Source organism: Urocampus carinirostris, chromosome 3 (genome assembly GCF_059441175.1).
Source record: "Urocampus carinirostris isolate Australia breed hairy pipefish chromosome 3, RoL_Ucar_1.0, whole genome shotgun sequence".
Classification (NCBI taxonomy): Eukaryota; Metazoa; Chordata; class Actinopteri; order Syngnathiformes; family Syngnathidae; genus Urocampus; species Urocampus carinirostris.
Genome location: NC_142351.1, coordinates 10,215,468 through 10,236,431, shown reverse-complemented (window position 1 = coordinate 10,236,431; position 20,964 = coordinate 10,215,468). Strand labels below are relative to the sequence as shown.

Sequence of the window (20,964 nt, the reverse complement as noted above, 5' to 3'; positions counted from 1 at the left end):
GGTTTTATTGAATGTGGTTCATGTTCAATAATAAAAAAAATGATGCTTTGTTTTTAATACCAGTCATTATCCCACTTTTTGACTCTTGTCAAGAACAGGATCAGGACCCAATCGCGTGACTGTCTTACGCAAGCCTTTATTTTACGGAAAATGGGGAGTCATGCACGTTAGGCAGCTGGTCTGGCGTGGAAAGACGGGAAGCCAGATTGCCTGAGTTGATACCGGACAGACTGGTTTATATCGGACAGGAAGGGACAGACAAGATAGATAACGAATCAGGATATCGAAAATAATCAAGAGAAACTAGACGGGAACAAAAACTGGAGAAAATAACAAACGGGACAAAAACGGTAACAAAACTGTAACCCGAAATTAAACAGGACAAAAATGAACGGGAACAATACTGGACTGGAAATACCAACAGGAAAACGGGACCGAGTCAGAAACCACGTCTTGTGCGGCAGAGGTTCGTTTGACGGGCTAACAAAGGAAACAAGAGAGCACTGAGCTTAAACAGACAGAAAGCCAATCCGTCAAAGAGCTGCAGCTGGCGCCACACGGGCGGGGCCAATTGGTCGCCATGGCAACTGTGACAGTTTTTCATCTTATTTAAGCATATCCTGTCCTTTATTGTGGAAAAAAGACTTTAAAAAATGCTACAATTTTTGAATGGTTACGCCCATGCCTTAAACTATTCAAGCTGTAAAATGGGTGATCTGAAACCTTTGTCCATAAAACACACCCTCGACTGACCAACATGATTGTCAGTTGACTGCCAGCCATTTTCCGTGACATTCTTCATGTTCTTTGCGCAAGTGTGCAGGTGATTTGCTCTCGGCATCCGTGCAATCAATTTCCTCAACCCCACCAAAGACATGCACACGTGTATAAGGGTTTAGGGGGGCTAAATGACCTTTGGGTTTGGAATATAAGGCATTGGGTTGGGCCAAAATCAAGTCCCTCACTTTAGTGCCGGGAAGTCTGGTCACAAGATTGCCTCCCCTGATATACTCCCTTGATTTTACTATAAATCATTGTTCTTTTATGTTTCAAAAGTTTCATTTTTCTCACTGTTCAATTAGCCATCTAGCAAGCAACAGTACCGTAAATTCCAGACTATAGAGCGCACCTGATTATAAGCCGGACCCACTACATTTTAAGAGGAAAACCGATTTTGTACTTACACGAGCCGCACCTGTATATAAGCCGCATGCGCACACATTAAAAAATGTAACGCAAACACAACATTAACCCAAACCTGACTTTAAGTCCCGCGATTGAAACTAAATTTTTTGGTTTGAACAATTTTATTGACACTATTAACAGCAAATAAACAATGTGAGGTTTAAACAATTTTTCTCGACAATTTTAACAGCAATGAAACTAAATGTCCTTCATTAAAGTCCACAGTCCAAAAATCACAGCCGGCAAAATGAATGGAAAATGATACCGGTACTTAAGGTTTGATGCAGACCTGCAGAGTCCGGGTCCCGTTGAAAGTAATCCAAGGAAAAAAGTGTATATTTCCAAAGGTAAGGGTGGGAAAAATATATATCCACTATTGTCCGCCGCGTTCACAAACAGGTCTGTCTGTTCCTCACCTTTACCGGTCCCTACTTCCGGTCACCCCGCGTTTGTTCGGCCCCTCCTTTTTCATTTGCCCGTGCAAAACATATCAGAATAAGTGTCTAAAATAAATACATTACAAAAATATACAGTTGCAAATACATATTATACATGGGTTACACATATTTACAAAGAAAGACGGTACACCGAGAGTTTTCAAAGCTTTAATAATAATAATATAGCTTTAACAGGGAAGTTAATGGTAGCAACACTCGAGCGCCGCTAGCGGCCGTTAGAAAAATTACATAAATTGGCCGCATCACTGAATAAGCCGCAGCGTTGAAAGTTAGGGAAAAATGTAGCGGCTTATAGTCTGGAATTTACGAAAACCATGTGAGGAAAGGGACTTGAGGCAGGCTCATCTACTTCGATAGGGAATGTCTTGAAAATGACACAAAAATGGAGAATAAAATATTTAAAATTTTGAAGACGACCGGGTAGGTAGGTATCATTTTCCGTTCATTTTGCCGGCTGTGATTTTTGAACTGTGGACTTTAATGAAGGACGTTTAGTTTCAATCGCGGGACTTGAAGTCGGGTTTGGGTTAATTTTGTCTTTGTGTTACATTTTTTAATGTGGGCGCGTGCGGCTTATATACAGGTGCGGCTTGTGTAAGTACAAAATCTGTTTTCCTCTTAAAATGTGGTGGGTGCGGTTTATAATCAGGTGCGCTCTATAGTTCGGAATTTATAGTTTGGGCCCTGCCATGAGTCTTTTTATTTTTTATTTGTATTTGTGGGGCGGCGCAGTGGTTGGTGCGTGTGCGGCACAGTTCTAAGGTCTTGGGAACCTCCTGTGTGGGTTCAAATCCAGCTACCTTACTGTGCGGAGTTTGTATGTTCTCCCCGTGCTTGCGTGGGTTTCCTCCGGGCACTCCGGTTTCCTCCCACATTCCAAAGACATGCATTTCAGGTGGATTGGCCGGTCCAAATTGTCCCTAGGTGTGAATGAGTGAGCGAGTTGTCTGTCCCTGTGTGCCCTGCGATTGGCTGGCAACCAGTTCAGGGTGTCCCCTGCCCACTGCCCGATGATTGCTGGGATGGGCTCCAGCACCCCCGCGACCCTACTGAGGATAAAGCGGCGCAGCTAATGAGATGAGATTTGTATTTGTTTTATTATTGATTACGTTTTGATTTCATTTCAACCGTTATGTGTTTTTTGGTGTTCCGGGTTGTTGAATGGACAAAACTGAGGGGATTTTTATCTGCTCCTTGTACACAAAATGATTTTATACAGCTCTTTGAGTGGCAATCGATAGCCATGACGTGTTTTTTGAGCACATATGTGCAGGTGATGCTCTCAGCATCCCCACGTTGACTTTCCTCCACCCCACGTAAAACATCCACGCGTGTATGAGGGTTTTAGGGGGGCTAAATGACCTTTAGGATTGGACCGTGAGACATTGGGCCACGCTCCCTCGCATGATGGTGACGAGGCATCAATTATGCAGGGAAGCCGGTCTCTCTGAGGTGGGGGGGTGCAGGTAGGGGGGGAGACGGCAACGGCAATATGGCGACAACCGCTGTCTTTCCCGGACTACCCGCGCTCGTGAATCCCCGCCAGGACTCCATCGTGACCATTTTTTAAGGTGAGCGCACCTGACTTTGCATGTGCATGCGCGGAAAAAAGGCGAGAAGGACGCGCGTTTTCCACGGAGGTGGGGGCGCATGGGGGGGGTGGGTTCTCTTGCGTGAATGTCGCAGAGCTAAAGCCCTCCGCCCATCACTTTGAAAAAAAAAAAAGCTCAACGTGTGTCTTCACTATCGTCGAAAATGTCAAGTGATGATCTTAAGGCGTTAAAGTAGGACGCATTCGAAAGAAGAAGGGGGGGAGGAAGCCCCCCACACAACGCGCACCGTTTGGCTCCATCTTAAAACGGGATTTTCACATTGAGGGACAACCTTGGATGGCAGGATGCGTGTGAGTAGTCCCGTTTCCATGCGTTTTTCCCCTCTTTCTATTTGTTTTTGTTTCAAACAGGCGGTGGGGATGGATTTGCTCGCCTTTGGAGGCTTCACGGGTGTGGTGCACACCCTTCAGAGCTGCGCGCAGAGGGGAGAAACCGATGCGCCGTTTCGAAATCTATTGCACGATTCGCTAAATTTTGCACAGTCTGCAAGCACATAGGACGAAGCATGTTGGTTTTTTTTTTCCTCCTGCTTTTATTTATTGATTTATTTATTTATTTTCCTAGCACCCCACTGCAGCAGCAACCTGTCTGCCATCCTCGGTCAAGATGCTTTCGCGTGTCTGTTGCGCACAGATTTTCGCAAAATGTGACACAAAGCGTCTCGGTTTCTCCTCACCGTCGCTACTATTTACATATGCTAACCAAAAAAATTGTATATGCGTGAGACTATTGTGTGCAAGCCTATGCCCTCCCCTCCCCCCGCTGCCGTAGCAGGCCCGATTCCTTATTTTCTGACGATCCCAATTTCGCACCCACGCGCATGCGTTGTGTGCACGCGCGAGACGTGCATGTTTGCCGGGAAGACTATTGCAAGCTTATCTCATCTCATCCTATTAGCCGCACCGCTTATCCTCAGTAGGGTCGCAGAATTCAGTAGGGTCGCGGGGGTGCTGGAGCCCATCCCAGCTATCATCGGGAAGTGGGCAGGGGACACCCTGAACTGGTTGCCAGCCAGTTGCAGGGCACACAGGGAAAGACAACTCGTTATTGCAAGCTTATATGTTCCATTAAAAAAAGAACATTTTTTTTTTGCATAGGGAAGAAGGTTTGATTGTTTTAGCTCGTGTGTGTGCGTGTGGTAAAGAGAGACTGAGAACAAGAGAGAGAGAGAGAATCTCATGACCAAAATCCAGGGTTAGGTAGGGTTACTTTAACTTGATTACTTTCAATGACTTTTGGATTACTCCAATACCAAATATGCTCATAAAAGACAAAAGAAACTAAATATGAATAAAATGATGACTCACAACACGTGGTAAGCTTTCTCTCCTAGCTTTGATCTCTTTGATCTCCGGCAAAACGAACATAAAATGCGACAGAAACAAAATGAAAATAAATCCAAACAGCTTGCCAACATCATTTTTGCCGTTCCATGTATTCTGTGACTCCTCAAGCCTGCGCAAAATGTAGTAATTTTATTCATATTTAGTTTATTTTGTCTTTTATTAGCATATTTGGTATTGGAGCAATCCAAAAGTCATTGAAAGTAATCCAGTTAAAGTAACCCTACCCAACCCTGGCCAATAGGGACATGAATGGTTATCCACAATTGCATAACATCAAATCCAACAGGAATCAAGCCCAAATACTAACCGCAAGGGATGCAGATGACTAATGAAAAGGCATGAGTTTTTTTATCCCAATATCATACTTTAACTTGTAAAAACCGCCCCCCCATTATTAATTATATTGTAACTATAATACTGTTCAGTGTCATTTTACGATCCGGGGATTGCTGAACGTGGGAAGCAGGTCGCTCTGACCGCGGAAGTGGCACTTCCGTGGCGAGCGATGACGGTGTCGGGAGCGGAAAAAACAGGTCAGAAGAGCAAAAACGTGGTCGGGATCGGAAACAAGTCGAAAGCCAGGAGAGGAGAGTAGACGTGGTCGAGATAAAAAATGGATCATTATTCAGGACGGGAGAACAGACATGGTCGAGATCAAAACAGGTTGTAATTCGGGACAGGAGAGCAGACGTGGTTGAGATGAAATGAAATGAAATGATCTGCATTTATATAGCGCTTTTCAAGTCAAGACTTCCCGAAGCGCTTTACAGTGTGCTTCACATTTCCCAATAGCGTCCGTGCAGCCATGTAAGGCGCTAACCTGCTTATTGGGGGCATTAGGGGTTCAGTGTCTTACCCAAGGACACTTTGACATGTAACACGGAGGAGCCGGGATTCGAACTGCGATCTCTTGCTCCCGAGACGAGCGCTCTACCTCCTGAGCCACTGCCGCCCCTAAACACATCAGCTATGAGTCTGGTGGAATAGTAAAGAACAAAACCAATATTTTTCGAATGACCTCAAATCGCCCTCTGCTTCTCTCTTCCTACAGATCGTCTTTCTACCCCGGATGGTCACAACCTAAAGACGACGTAGTTGCAGGATGAAAACATGGCTGCACCCCTACTTGCACCGCCAGGACCTGACAGCTTCAAGAGGTTTAACGCAGAATCGCTGGCGGCCCTTGAGCAGCGCATTAATGAGGAGAAAAACAAGAAGCCACCCAAGCAGGACAGCAGTTACCGTGACGACGATGATGAGAACAAGCCTAAGCCCAACAGTGACCTGGAGGCTGGCAGGAGCCTGCCCTACATTTATGGGGACATCCCTAAGGGAATGGTGGCGGTACCACTGGAGGATCTGGACCCGTTCTACCTGAATTCTCAGAAAGTGAGTTAATAGTCAGCGTTTTTGTAGAAGTCACAATTCATGGGCCAGGTTTTGTTGGTGAAATAGAACAAGTATGTTGCAAATGTGTACCTCACCAACCATGCTTCAGCCACTAGTGTCTTATCCGTTAGAATTTAGCAATATCGATACCGTAAAACTTACAAAACGTCTCCGCCCGAGTGGCCGACAAAAAACCCGACAGGTTTTTCTTTCAAATCAAACGATTGCTTTATTCCGATTTCGAAATCTTCGTTCAGTTGGGAAATTTCGGTTCGTTTTGCAATTTGCGTACTCGGCAGCCGATCGGAAGCCTGCATCGAATAACTTCGTGCTTCCGGACTTTCCCGAGCGTTATAAGGTCCTGCATTTGCATATCATTTTCCAAAGTAGACAGAGAACACAAGAAAAATAGATAAGTGGTTAGGAATCAAGCCAAAACCTCATCCCCAGAAGATTCAAAAGAAGCTAACACAATTTATGACGCTACAAAACATAAACGTACATTAAAAGCATCGTGGAAAGAGTTCACGTGGCTTGTAGCATACGACGCAATGCAAACATTGTATGAATGAAGATGAGTACCGTAAATTCCGGACTATAGAGCGCACCTGATTATAAGCCGCACCCACCACATTTTAAGAGGAAAACCGATTTTGTACTTACACAAGCCGCATGCGCCCACATTAAAACATGCAACACAATCACAAAATTAGCCCAAACCCGTTTGGGTCCCGCGATTGTAACTGATCTTTGGTTTGAACAATTTTATTGACACTAATAACAGCAAATAAACAAATGAACAGAAAATGATACCGGTACTTAAGGTTTGATGGAGACCGGCAGAGTCCGGGTACCCGTTGAAACTAATCCAAGGAAAAAAAGTCTTTATTTCCAAAGGTAAGGGTGGGAAAAATATATATCCACTATTGTCCGCCGTGACAACAGGTCTCACTCACCTTTACCCCACTTCCCGTCAGCCCGCGTTTGCTCCGCCCCTCTTTTTTAATTCGCAAAACATATCAGAATAACTGTCTCAAATAAATACATTACAAAAATATACAGGTATACATATTATACATCGGTTACACATATTTAAAAAGAAAGACGGTACACCGAGAGAGTTTTCAAAGCTTTAATTATAATATTATAACTTTCATCCCAAACCGTGCCTGTGAAGGGTAGCAAAACGCTACTAGCAACACGCTCGCAACACAGTAAACGGGACTGTTGAAAAAAACATACCGTACTTGTAGAAACCACAGTAAACCGTCCTCGTCTTCCTCCTTGAAACTGACGTCATCATTATAATAAACTTAATTTAAAGTCTTGTTTTGTTATATATTCTGATTATCAATCCTTAATACTTTGCAACAATAGGTTTTCTTGAGATGAGTCATCTTATTGTGTTTCAAGTTGTGAAAAATGGGGCAGGCAATTGAATGGCTGAACAGGCAACTTTTCAGAGTCTTCTGCCTTGGTGTCCGGAACGTTTTTGTCATGAGTTTCAGACACTGTTGAAACATCAATATTAGGGCTGCAACTAAAGACTATTTTAATAGTAGACTACTCACCGACTAATCGGATACTTCTATTTTTTCTCTTAAATTTGGCATGAAGTTGATTTCATAATGTGGCAAATGATAGTAAACACAAGAAAAAAATTGTACAATGAAAAATACATCTCTTATTGGACATACAGCGGATGCATCCAAAAATTTAAATACAAATACCTAAAAACCAGTAAGGTACAATGCTAGGGAACTAGATACATAAATCCATATTCAAACCTCTGTCCATTTTGTGGGACAGGCAAATCAAAAACAAATTCAAACCATTTTATCCCTGTAAACCAAGACACTAACAGGCTATACTTGCCCAAGACACACTGTGGGGTCTAAGTAGCAGACCACTGACATTTGGGAGAGCTATAAATTGGCTAACGGTAGAAAAAAACACACCAGGCAAAGACTTGTTTAGTTTTTAACCAGCTGCAGCGGGAGGGGAGTGGGGGAGGAGCGGACAATTTACTCACTCTCAGCTCACCGGTCACACTCACTCTGGGTCACCCCCCGTCTGCCTCTGTGTTTTATTGAAATCACAAGACATGGAAAAGTATTGTTATGTTGGGACAAAAGACAAAAGGCCACCCCCCTGGAAAAGTACCAACACCTTTAAACAAGAAACAGGAAGACTAAGAGACGGCCAGAAGGAACATCAAACTGATTAGAAATACACACTTTGAGCAAATACGTTTAAGCCTACTTTACACACACCATAGGAAATAGTGTCCCTATGATCCATGTGTTTTAGAGATCCAACCAACCAAACGGGGAACATGCTCATTAGCATTGGTACAATACTAAATTAAGCAAATATGTGCTTTTTAGCTTTGTAGCTAACCATCTTTCTGTCACGACCGGTACAAGCAGAGGACCCAAATGCGTAACGTTTCACACAATGCTTTATTAAGGGATCGGGGATCAATACAGGAAACGGAATCGGGCAGGATACGGGTAGCCGGGACAGGGGTGCAGAGCTTGGATCGGGGATCCATACAGGAAACAAAATCAGGATACGGGGAGCCAGGACAGGAGAATGGAGCTTGGATCGGGGATCAAGACAGGAAACAATCAGGACACGGGTAGCCGAGACAGGGGCACAGTGTTTGGATCGGGGATCGATACAGGAAACAGGTCGGGATCAAAACGGGAGCCAGAGTCAAAAGTGCTTGCCTTGCATGCGCAGACGGACTGACCAGGAGTGAACGAGAATGACGTGTTTAAATAGGAGGAGGACTAAGTAGGGAACGAGTGGAAGCTGGGGCTGAACGAGTGAGCGCAGGTGAGGGCAATTGACAAATCATGACACTTTCTACATTTTAATGTCACGAGGTGGAGTGGAAGGGGGCTGTCACGAGGCTTGGTGGAGTGGAAGGGGTGACCGGACCAGAACGGAGGCAGGAGGCAGGAAGGGAGAACTCAATTGCGTGACGATCCATAAGTTTTATTTAACAAAATAAAAGTTGTCCATAACTCTGGGACATGACAAAACAAACAGTTGTTTCTTCCAACTCAACTAAACAGGACAAGGCATAACAGAACGGACAATGTTTAAAACTAAAACAGGACAAGGCATAACAGACCGGGGAATGTGTAGTGAGCCAGCGCCCGCCAAACCCACAACCCAGCCTTAATCAGCTGATCTGCTACAGCTTGAGTTCGGGGGCGCGGCAGACTGGTCGCCACGGCGACCGTGACATTTAAGCTATTTAGCTAGCTATCTGGCTAGCTTTTTACATTTTTTCCATGCTATCTAGTTTGACCTTTTTTCTCTAATTATCTATCTAAATTTTGGCTTCACTTTCTAACTAGCTCAATAGCCTTTTTAGCTTCCAATCTGGCTTTTTTTCCTTAGAATAAAATGCCTTTTTGTCATTACATAAAGTCTCAAATTCAAAGCTGCCCCAAATAGTGCACATATACGCAAATAATTCAAAGTGACATGGAATTTAAAAAGTTACACAGAATTTATAAATAACATAGAATTTAAAAGCAGTACAATTATTTTAGGAGTAAATGAGCGTTATAGGTTCAATGTTTTCGAAATGAGATGCTTGCGTAGTAAGTGTGGAGTGACACGACTTGATAGATTAAGGAATAAGGAAGTAAGAAATTGAATTGGTGTGGTGAGATAGTGTATGTTGTGCAGAAGTGGTGACTATGTCACAAAGCAAGACAGGAAACAGGAATGAGAACCCAATTGCGTAACGTTACTCACAGTTTATTGGGGAGAGGAAGAATGAGCGCGTACCCGATCCGTAGATCGATGGTCGTGGAAGTAGATTAAAATCAAACCTAAGGAATAGTCAAAATCAAACAGATCGGGCCAAAAATAAAACAGGCTCAAAACACAGGCAAAAACGGAGATTCACAGGACTTGGCATATCACACAGAGTCTAGCAAAAGTTTCGCAGACGCTCTGACACCAGGCAACTCGCAAGACCGCGTTTAGTAGTCCGCAGCAATCTGACAACGCGTTTCAGCTGGTGTCAGTGGGCGGGGCCAATTGGGCGCCATGGCAACCACGAGAGACTGATATCGACGCATATGATGCGCAAGGGGTAAACCAGTGTATGCTGTCGGACCTCTGCTGATGACGGGTTGCATGGAACAGTAACTCACCCCTTGTTGTGCTGTGGGCTTAATGTTCGGTGTCAGGTTGGGATGAGCAAAGGGGAAAGAATGTTTAATAAATGTGATTGGTTCTTGACGCTAGCCACCGATTGGTTCTTGACTTTAGCCACCTCCCACGAGGGGATATACGGCTTTGGTATATAGCTAGATAGATCTGGCTCTTTAGTTGGCCTTTTACTTGTTCAGCTAGCAAGCTAGCTTCCTTTTAGTTTTTTACCCGTTTGCCTTCTTGGCTAACTATCCAGTGACTTTTTAGCTTACTTAAGTTACTATTGTAGATAGTCATATCAAACTGGGTGTCCCTTGCACTTATTAGGAACAAAAACTAGATCAATGCTTGAGAAAGGTTGCAGAACCCTGCCATAAAGTAGGAAACATTTGTCATAGCAACGGAAATACATTGCAGATTATCAAAAGAACGGACCTGCCTGCCCAGTTGTTGTCATCTTTGCGATTGTTGGCTAATGGGAAGAAGCCCATTAGCGTGAAGCTTTTCGTTATCTTCTCTTGCCGCGTGCACGATTCTGCGACGTCATGCTAATGACTCACGGATGAAGCCGCCATTCGTTGCAATGACGTCAAGGGCGAGCCATACGGAAGAAATAAGACCGTTGTAGTTTTTCTGTTTTGCGCTAGCGGTCATGCTGGTTTTCGATCAAACCCTAAAATGACATTAGCTAAGTCATAGCTGTCAAACCCACAGCCCGGCGTACAATTAAAAATCTATGGGCTAACCACGGCGGCGCAGTGGTTAGCGCGTGTGCGGCACAGTTCTAAGGTCTCGGGAACCTCCTGTGTGGGTTCAAATCCAGCTACCGGACTTACTGTGTGGAGTTTGTATGTTCTCCCCGTGCTTGCGTGGGTTTTCTCCGGGCACTCCGTTTTCCTCCCACATTCCAAAAACATGCATTTCAGGTGAATTGGCCGGTCCAAATTGTCCCTAGGTGTGAATGAGCGAGCGAGTTGTATGTCCCTGTGTGCCCTGCGATTGGCTGGCAACCAGTTCAGGGTGTCCCCTGCCCACTGCCCGATGATTGCTGGGATGGGCTCCAGCACCCCCGCGACCCTACTGAGGATAAGCGATGCAGCTGATGAGATGAGATATTCATTCAGTTTTAATCATCAAATTATTAATTCATTTTCTGCATCAAATTATTGTTGGTAATATACCGATTAAAGGGATAACCGTAAACCTGTCTTTTTCTTATTTTCTCCTTTTATACTTCCTTTTTTTTCGTAACTTCTTGATACAACATAATTCGTAATATCAATCATCAAAGCAAGTGAGCCGTTTGAGAGCCGGCTCTTTTTAATGAGTTGAGCCAAAAAAGCCGGTTCTCTAAAAAAGACGGACTTCCTTTCACTACACAACGAGATCTCGTTTGCCGAGATCGGCGTGCAGACGAAAACTCGAACCGCGAGACCGAAAAAACAATGGCGGATCTGCCTGACGAAAAGTTTGGAGTGCAGTAAATCTTTGTTAAAAAAAGTTATCGGGTAATAATCACAATTTTGTGGCAAAAAGGTTGCGTCCCGGGGACGCACGTTGATTTGAGACTATGCGTCCCCAGCAAAAATGATGCGTCTAGGACGCGGGGCAAACGAGAACACTGTACAAGTATATCCCGGAGCCCATGAAGTCATTTTATACACATCTACTATAAAGGCCGGCGCTATGGAACACAGATGACTCTTAAACTACAGATCCCACAATGCAGAGACTTCCCGAAAACGATTGAGTTAGCCGTAGCCTCACGAGCTATCTACGAAAAAACAATACATTCGGCCAGTTAAAAAACAAGACCGACAAGTGCAATTATAGTGAGTCTTTAGTGTCAGGAAGCGGAGACGCAAAGCCCAGGGACGAACTTCTATCCATACCGATGTAACGGAAGGCTAAATGGAAAAAAGCAGGGTGTCGTTTCTGTCCCTGTGGATTACGCGGATCTAAACCCTGAGAAAAAACTGAGCCTTTCAAAACTGAGAGGCTATATATATAAACTGACATAGCTGGTCAACCCGTGTGTCTTCTTTGTGGAGCTAATGCTAATGCTAATTAAGGAATTTAATGTAAAACAGTTTCAGGTGGATTGGCCGGTCCAAATTGTCCCTAGGTGAGAATGAGCGAGCGAGTTGTCTGTCCCTGTGTGCCCTGCGATTGGCTGGCAACCGGTTCAGGGTGTCCCCTGCCCACTGCCCGATGATTGCTGGGATGGGCTCCAACACCCCCGCAACCCTACTGAGGATAAGCGGTGCAGCTAATGAGATGAGATAATGAGAATGTAAAACAGCTGTCAGGACCAGAACAGAAACAAGACCCAATTGCGTTGCATTTACCACAAGTTTTTATGAAGGAAAGAGGAAGGCGATCCGGTGTTCGCTGGACGCGGGAAGCAAGTCGCTCTCGTCCTCGGATTGTGATCCGAACACGGAAGTAGATCTTCCGTAGCGAGCGGTGATGGTGTAAGGGACGGAAAATCTGGTCGGTAGCCGGGACTGGGAGAGCAAGGCGTGGTCGGAAACGTGTCGTAAGCCGGAACGGGAGAGCAGACGTGGTCAGGATCAAAAGAGGTCGGGAGCAAAAACAAACAAAACAGAAAAACAATATCAATTTATAATAAAAGCTCTTCATGTACAATAAGTCTACACTGTTTACCTCTCTCTTAGACTATCAAGTTAGCTTTTTAGCTATTTAGCAAGCCATCTTGCAAAAAAATGGGAAGTTTTTTAACTCGCTATCCGGCTACCTTTTTAGCATTGTAGCTAGCTATCGTCCTACCTATTTAAGCAATGAAAAAAGCTAACAGACAATTTGGAACTACAGTGGAACCTCGGTTCTCGACCATAATCCGTTCCAGAACCCTGTTCGAAAACCGATTTGTTCGATCACCGAAATCATTTTTCCCATTAAAAATAATGTAAATCGTTTTAATCCGTTCCAACACCCTGAATATTTACCGTGAATTTTTAACGTTAACATAAAGCTAACCCAGGCTAATCGTACGTCCTCGTTATCGTAATCTTCCGTACGAAAGATTACGTACGCTAACATGAACGTGTAAAAATAAAAAAATCTGGTCGTTTACAAGTCATTTAGCACCAGGGTCTCCACAACAAGTGGTGAGCGGTTCATTGGAAAGGGGGCTCCGTTCCAACACCCTCAATGTTGGGCTCCGTTACAACACCCTGAATGTTTACCTGAATGTAAATATAATGCTAACCCAGGCTAATCGTACGTTCGCGTTATCGTAATCTTCCGTACGAAAGATTACGCTAACATGGACGTGTAAAAATAAAAAAAAAGGATAAAGAAAAGAATTATGAATAGGATTTCTTACCTTTGTGGTGGTCAGCAGAAGGCGCAGGTGGAGTAGTTGTACGCACTAGTTTTCTTTTTTCACCTGTAGCAACTTTGCTGCTTGCACTGACTTTCTTCGGAGGCATAATTAGGGGCTAAAACACTTGGTACACCTATACTAAAAGCGAAAGCAAAACGAAGCACGTCAGCAAGGGATAACAGTTGGTCAAAAAAGAGCCATCTACACCCGCACGCCGCTCAGCATCGCACCCTAGCGTAGGCACTCACGTATTACCGGCGTTCGAACTCCGACTTTTTTGACTGAACAGCGAAGCAAGAATTTCTCGAAATCTTTGGTCGGACTCCGATTTGTTCGAACTGAGAGGCGTTCGAAAACCGAGATTCCACTGAATTAGGTATTGACAAAAATCTAATTAACATCACATGAATCAGATATTTTTTAGGCCAACAGAGAAGGCCTTGTAGGCCCTCGTGCCCCACTACTGGCAAAATGAAAAAAAAAAAAAAAAAAAAGGCAAAAGAAAAATTCTCTCAAGGTTAGCAGGCCAAAATGCAGCTTTGTTTATGCATAATTGACGCCAGCGTACAAGACATCAAGCAATAAGAGTGCGGCTGATGAGGCCTCATTCAATATTCACTAGTTACTGTCTGAATTGAGCTGAGGATATGATGCAGCCATGCAACTGCTTCCTTTGCTATTCTTCATTTCCTGTCTGCTTTGCTCACTTTGCTTTTGCCCTTTTTCCTCCTCGGCCTTCTGCTGCCGCCATAGTTCCCTGCCTGCTTCACTGGCGCCATCTTAGCCTTATGAAATTTTCAGGAGTTTTGCGGCTCTTAAGTCACGCCTTACAATTGTGTGTGCATGAGTGTGTGAGTCACAGTGAAAGTCTGTTAGGGATGAAACAATTCACGGATCCGACGGCGCTCGTTTTAAGCTAATCGGAACGCGAGGATGAAGACGGCTGCCGATTTAGGTCGGCCATTTTTGTATCGCGTGTGATACATATGCTTATACGGGGGTGCCTCTACTTAAGAATTGATGTCGTTCTGGGAGAAGATTCATAACCTGAAACATTTGTTAGCGGAGTGTTTTGTATCAAAAATGGGTTCGGCGATGTGTCTAAAGAACTTGCAGGGTTGGGTGGGGTTACCGTATTTTCTGCACTATAAGGCGCACCTAAAAGTCTTAATTTTTTTCAAAAGCTGGCCATGCGCCTTATATTACAGTGCGCCTTATTTATGGATCAATATTAAATCGCAAAGTCTTCCAACTAACTTGCAGCCGCCGACTAGCTTTTCCCCCAAACGCCAAGTAGTCCGCGGTGTATGCTGGGATTTATTTACCGGCGTTTCATTGGCTAACCAATGTGTCAATCATCATTTGAATCGATCACTATTGGCTAAAGTTATTCGGAGGTCAAGGGGCGGATCCTTTTTATCATTTACAGGCTGGCATTGACTGAAGCGGCAAAACAAAGCCTGCAATTGGCCGAAAAAGATGAATGCGTGTAGCACATGGTTGACGGCATACAGAAAGCATTTTTTTACTATTCTGTATTTGTAAATATTTTATTCTCCTGGATTTACTAAACTCACGGATATAAGAGGACCATGGCTGCACATTATTATTGAACACAACGACTTCGGTGAGCTACTCTGGCTATATATTTTCCCTGTATCTTGTTTCAGACTGAACTCGATGTTTCTGTGATAAGCGGTGTGTCTATTTTTAAATTAAACTCAATTCCAAGTGTTAATTGTCATATGCACAGTAAAGTTGCGAGCGAAAATTGAAACTAAGGAATGGTTGGCATTTCTTGAATCCCAAGACTTTCCGAATGATGGAACGATGCATTTGAGTGACATCGTACGGACACCGCATCCGCACGTGTTCTCGACACGTATTTGCGTCTTTGCAAGTTTTGGGAATGTTAAGGGGGTAATCAGTTTAACTGAATCATCTGACTGTTTTGTCGACGTTCCCATTGTAGCGCCTTATAATCCGGTGCGTCTTATGTATGTCAAATATAGGACCAAAAACTATTTTTTCGGGGTGCGCCCTATAACCCGGTGCGCCTTATAGTCGTGAAAATACGGTACTTTAACTTGAATACTTTCAATAACTATTGGATTACTCCAATACCAAATATGCTAATAAAAGACAAAATAAACTAAATATGAATAAAATGACAAAATTTTGTGCAGGCTTGGGGAATAACGGAATACATGGAACGGCAAAAATGATGTCAACAACCTGTTTGGATTTATTTTCATTTTGTTTCTGTCGCATTTTATGTTAGTTTTGCCAGAGATCAAAGCAAGGAGAGAAAGCTTACCAGGTGTTGCGAGTCATCATTTTATTCATATTTAGTGTCTTTTGTCTTTTATTAGCATATTTGGAATTGGAGTAATCCAAAAGTAATTGAAAGTAATCCAGTTAAGGTAACCCTACCCAACCCTGAGAACTTGTGACTTTGATCAGAGGTATCCGGAACGATTGGTAGGGGTTGAGGTTCGTCCCTTTTCCTCAGCGAAAAACCCATTTGGAGAAGTGTTTGAAGTGGATAAGGGCATGCTGTCACCCTCATGATCAACTCAACATGAAGGTGATTGATGGGAACTGGAACAAAGTTAGTCTTGGGGAGGGCGCGACAGGAAACAATTGAGAAAAACTGTTTTCCAGGGGGGCAGTACGGCGGCGCAGTGGTCAGCGCGTGTGCGGCACAGTTCTGAGGTCGTGAGATCAAACCTTCCTGTGTGGAGTTTTGCATGCTCTCCCCCTGCTTGCGTGAGTTTTCCTCCGGGTCCTCCCACATTCCAAAAACATGCATCTCAGGTTCATTGGCCAGTCCGAATTGTCCCTAGTCCGAATTGTCCCCTGCGACTGGCTGGCGACCAGTTCAGGGTGTCCCCTGCCCACCGCCCGAAGATAGCTGGGATGGGCTCCAGCACCCCCGCGACCCTACTGAGGATAAGGGGTGCAGATAATGGATGGATGGATTGATGGTTTACAGGGTTAAAACATGTTGATTTTATCTTAATGTATTTATTTGCCTAGACTCCAAATAGTTGCACACCCTTGCACTACACAATACACCAATATCTAGTGTCTAAATATTACACAGTGTCCCTTTAAACCAGGGGTGGGCAAACCTTTTGAGTCATGGCCTGCATTAGGTTTAAAACTTGTGCAGAATACCTCAAATTTTGATAAAGTGAGGATAAATGCCCAAAAAGGATCATGTAGGCTTATCCAATGGTTTTCGTATACAGTACATGCAGACGTCCTCAGTTGTTTATTTCTAAATTGGTTTATAAATCTATTCATCTGTTGAAAATACTTTAGAAAAACTCAGAATTCTAACAAGCTGATTTGCCAATCATTTAAGCACCAGATCTGATAATATGCAATAGTCAAGTCATTTTTATTTGTGACACCCTTCATCACAAGGAGTCTTAAAAGGCTGCACAGACCACAGACTATTGCAAACTACAGACTATTGTGACACCATCCCCTGATTTAAAACCAACATGAGGGCAAGGAAAAACTCAAAAACTTCAAGTCATGTTAATTTGTGACGCCCTTAATCACAAGGAGTCTCAAAGGGCTGCACAGACCACAGACTATTGACTATTGTGGCACTACCCTGATTTAAAACCTACATGAGGGCAAGGAAAAACTCGAAAACTCAAGTAAAATCATGTTTTTTTGTGACGCCTTTAATCACAAAGAGTCTCAAAGGGCTGCACAGACCACAGATTATTCCAAACTACAGACTATTGTGACACCATCCTTTGATCTAAAACCTACATGAGGGCAAGGAAAAACTCAAAAACTCAAGTCAAGTCATGTTAATTTGTGACATCTTTAATCACAATGAGACTCAAAGGGCTGCACATACCACAGACTATTGACTATTAATATACCATCCCCTGATCTAAAACCTACACGAGGGCAAGGAAAAACTTCAAGTAAAGCCAATTTATGTTTATTTGTGACACCCTTAATCACAGGAGGTCTCGGAGGGCTGCACAGACCACATATTCTTGCAAACTACAGACTATCACTACACCATCCCTTGATCTAAAACCTACATGAGGCCAAGGAAAAACTCAAAAACCTCAAGTCAAGTCAAGTCATGTTTATTTGTGACTCCCTTAATCACAAGGAGTCTCAGAGGGCTGCACAGACCATAGATTATTGCAAACTACAGACTATTATGACACCATCCCCTGATCTAAAACCTACATGAGGCCAAAGGAAAACTCAAAACCTCAACATGAGGAAAATGAAGAAACCTTAAGAAGGGACCGCACATGAGGTAATCTGCCTTTAAGGATGAGCAGGCTGCAATGGATGTTGCAATTACAAACAATACAAATAAAAGATGAAAAAAAGAACAAAAAATAAAGATAAAAAACTGAAAATGCAGTTCTTAATTTTTTAACCATCAAATACAGTTTTATCATTTTCGTATGGCGGGCTGGTTTAAAAATCTTGGCGGGTCGTATGTGGCCCATGGGACATACTTTGACCACCCCGACTTTAAACAATTGGGCTATTTCAGTAACACAGTTGTCCCTTACCGATCAAGGATATCAAATGCCGGCAAGCTTTTGCCTTATATGTCTTATAAGGGTATTCTCATGTCTTTTTATTTATTTATCCACTTTTTCATTGTTTTAGGAGCTCAGTGTTTCTAATCCGTCATGATTCCTCATAGCACCATTATCCTTTTTAGCTTTTCTGTCCGTGTGCGAGAACTTGTGCTCTTCAGTGCAGTAATCCCTCGGATATCGGGGTTAATGGGGACCAGAACCCCCCGCGATTAAGTGAAAATCCGCAAATTAGCGTCACACCTTCATAAAAGCCCCGATCGTCTTTACCAAATGAGAGTAACGTATTTTCCGCACTATAAGGCGCACCGGGTTATAGGGCGCACCCCGAAAAAATAGTTTTTGGTCCTATTTTTGACATACATAAGACGCACCGGATTATAAGGCGCTACAATGGGAACGTCGACAAAACAGTCAGATAGTTCAGTCCAACTTATTACCCCCTTAACATTCCGAAAGCTTGCAAAGACGCAAATACGTGTCGAGAACACGTGCGGATGCGGTGTCCGTACGATGTCACTCAAATGCATCGTTCCATCATTCGGAAGGTTAAAGTCTTGGGATTCAAGAAATGCCAACCATTCCTTAGTTTCTATTTTCTTTTTCGCTCGCAACTTTACTGTGCATATGACAATAAACACTTGGAATTGAGTTTAATTTAAAAATAGACACTCCATTCCATCCATTATCTGCACCGCTTATCACAGAAACATCGAGTTCAGTCTGAAACAAGATACAGGGAAAATATATAGCCAGTGTAGCTCGCCGAAGTCGTTGTGTTCAATAATAATGTGCAGCCATGGTCCTCTTATATCCGTGAGTTTAGTAAATCCAGGATAATAAAATACAAATACAGAATAGTAAAAAATGCTTTCTGTATGCCGTCAACCACGTGCTATACACATTCATCTTTTTCGGCCAATTGCAGGCTTTGTTTTACAGCTTAAGCCTGTAAATGATAAAAAGGATCCGCCCCTTGACCTCCGAATAACTTTAGCCAATAGTGATCGATTCAACTGATGATTGACACATTGGTTAGCCAATGAAACGCCGGTAAATAAATCCCAGCATACACCGCGGACTTCTTTGCGTTCGGGGGAAAATCTAGTCGGCGGATGCAAGTTAGTTGGAAGACTTTGCGACTTAATGTTGATCCATAAATAAGGCGCACTGTATTATAAGGCGCATGGTCAGCTTTTGAAAAAAATAAAGGCTTTTAGGTGCGCCTTATAGTGCGGAAAATACGGTATACGACTGTAACAAAATAAAAACACAGAACACAGCATTGCACTTGGATAAACGGTCTTTATTGTAATTATACGAAAGTACAATGAAATTCGAGGGTTTCTCCTTTGTATAGTAAGAAAGCGATACAAAGAGCAGCTTGCTAGCTACGAGCTAGCTACGGGCTAGCATTGGGTACCCTTGATTTGAGCTAGGTCTCGGCGATGATTAATAAAAGCGGTTTCTGCAAGTTTAAGCTCCAGGTCATCCATGATGATGAGTCTAAGCGATGTGGAGGAGGAAGCGGTGCATAGTCTACCTCCAGAGTTGGGGGAATTGTTTATTGGTAATTGGATTTAATGATTTGGAGTGAAACCTATAGTTTGGTAAGCATGGTCTTTATGCGAGATATACAGTGTGTCACAATAGTGAGTACAGCCCTCGCATTTCTGCAGAAATGTAATTGTAATGTTAACAGAACATCACTGAAGAAACATCGCTTTGACACAATCAAAGTCTAAGGCTACTACAGCAGTGTAAATGTATTTTCCTCTCAAAAACCTCCAATATAGCCATTAGTAGCTAGAGCTCTGGTAACAAAAGTGAGTACACCCTTAAGTATAAGTTCCTGAAGTTCAATATTTTATGTGGCCACCATGATTTTGCTGAACCACTTTAATCCTCCTGGCCATGGATTTCACCTCACAGGTTGCCACTGCAATGCTCTTCCATGACAACATGACTGAGCTCGGGGATATTTGAGAACTTGTGCTTCTCCACCTTCCATTTGTGGAAGCCACAAAGATGTTCAATCGGGTTTAGATCTGGAGACATGCTTGGCCAGTCCATTACGTTTACCCTTTGCCCCTTTAGAAAAGCCTTGGTCATCTTAGAAGTGTATTTGGGGTCATTGTCAGCCCAGAACACTGCCCTGCTAGCCAGCTGCTCTCTAAATCGCTCCCTCTAAAACCCTCCAATGTCGTTGTACTTTTGTTTGATTAAGACCATTTATTCAACTGCAATTGTGTTACCTTTTTTTATTCGTAGACCTATTGTTGTTATTTTGTTACAGACGTATACTCTCTTTCATTCTGTAATGACGGCATCTCAAGGTAAGTTTGACCCCTGTACCTTTTAGGTACTTAACATCGATTCAGGAATCAATCTATCTATCTATCTACTTTGGTTATATCCCTCAAGAGCGGTGACCGACAGCAAGACAAACACATACACAAAAACAAAGAAAATAAGAAAAGGGAAAAAGTAGCAAAAAACACACACAAAAACCATGGCCAACCCAAACGCCCAAACACCCAAACAAGTTAAGCATCTCGGCACCTAAGTTGGTCATGCTTTCGTCCTTCCAGATGAAACGGGACACAAGAAAGCAGCCATGTCACTCGGGTCTGGGTGACACAACACACTCTTCTATTCAACAGCAGGGCCCGACAGCTTTCAGTGGTTTACCCCCTCCGCATCATATAGGTGCCCTGCCCATCCCTTAGAACAGGGGTGTCAAACTCGTTTTAGCTGGGGGCCACAAATGCTAAAAAAAAATCTCACGGGGGCCGGACTAGTAAGTTTAAGAGAAGGAGAGAGGGAGAAAAAAACAGAGAAAGA

At 43.4% G+C, this 20,964-nt stretch overlaps 1 protein-coding gene across 5 annotated transcripts in view; it reads left to right on the top strand.

Annotated features, from left to right (window-relative positions):
- Positions 1-3,117: 3,117 nt before the first annotated feature.
- Positions 3,118-20,964, top strand: part of scn8aa (sodium channel, voltage gated, type VIII, alpha subunit a) — a 110,260-nt gene continuing 92,413 nt past the window's right edge. For 4 of the 5 annotated variants that reach the window (XM_088330602.1, XM_088330600.1, XM_088330601.1 and 1 more), the window contains exons 1-2: positions 3,118-3,214; positions 5,654-5,991. In XM_088330602.1, the coding sequence (XP_088186728.1) occupies positions 5,713-5,991 (279 nt within the window). In that variant the 5' untranslated portion in view covers positions 3,118-3,214; positions 5,654-5,712. Of the gene's footprint in view, positions 3,215-3,482; positions 3,547-5,653; positions 5,992-20,964 lie in introns of those variants that run through there. The other variant, XM_088330599.1, reaches the window with a different exon arrangement.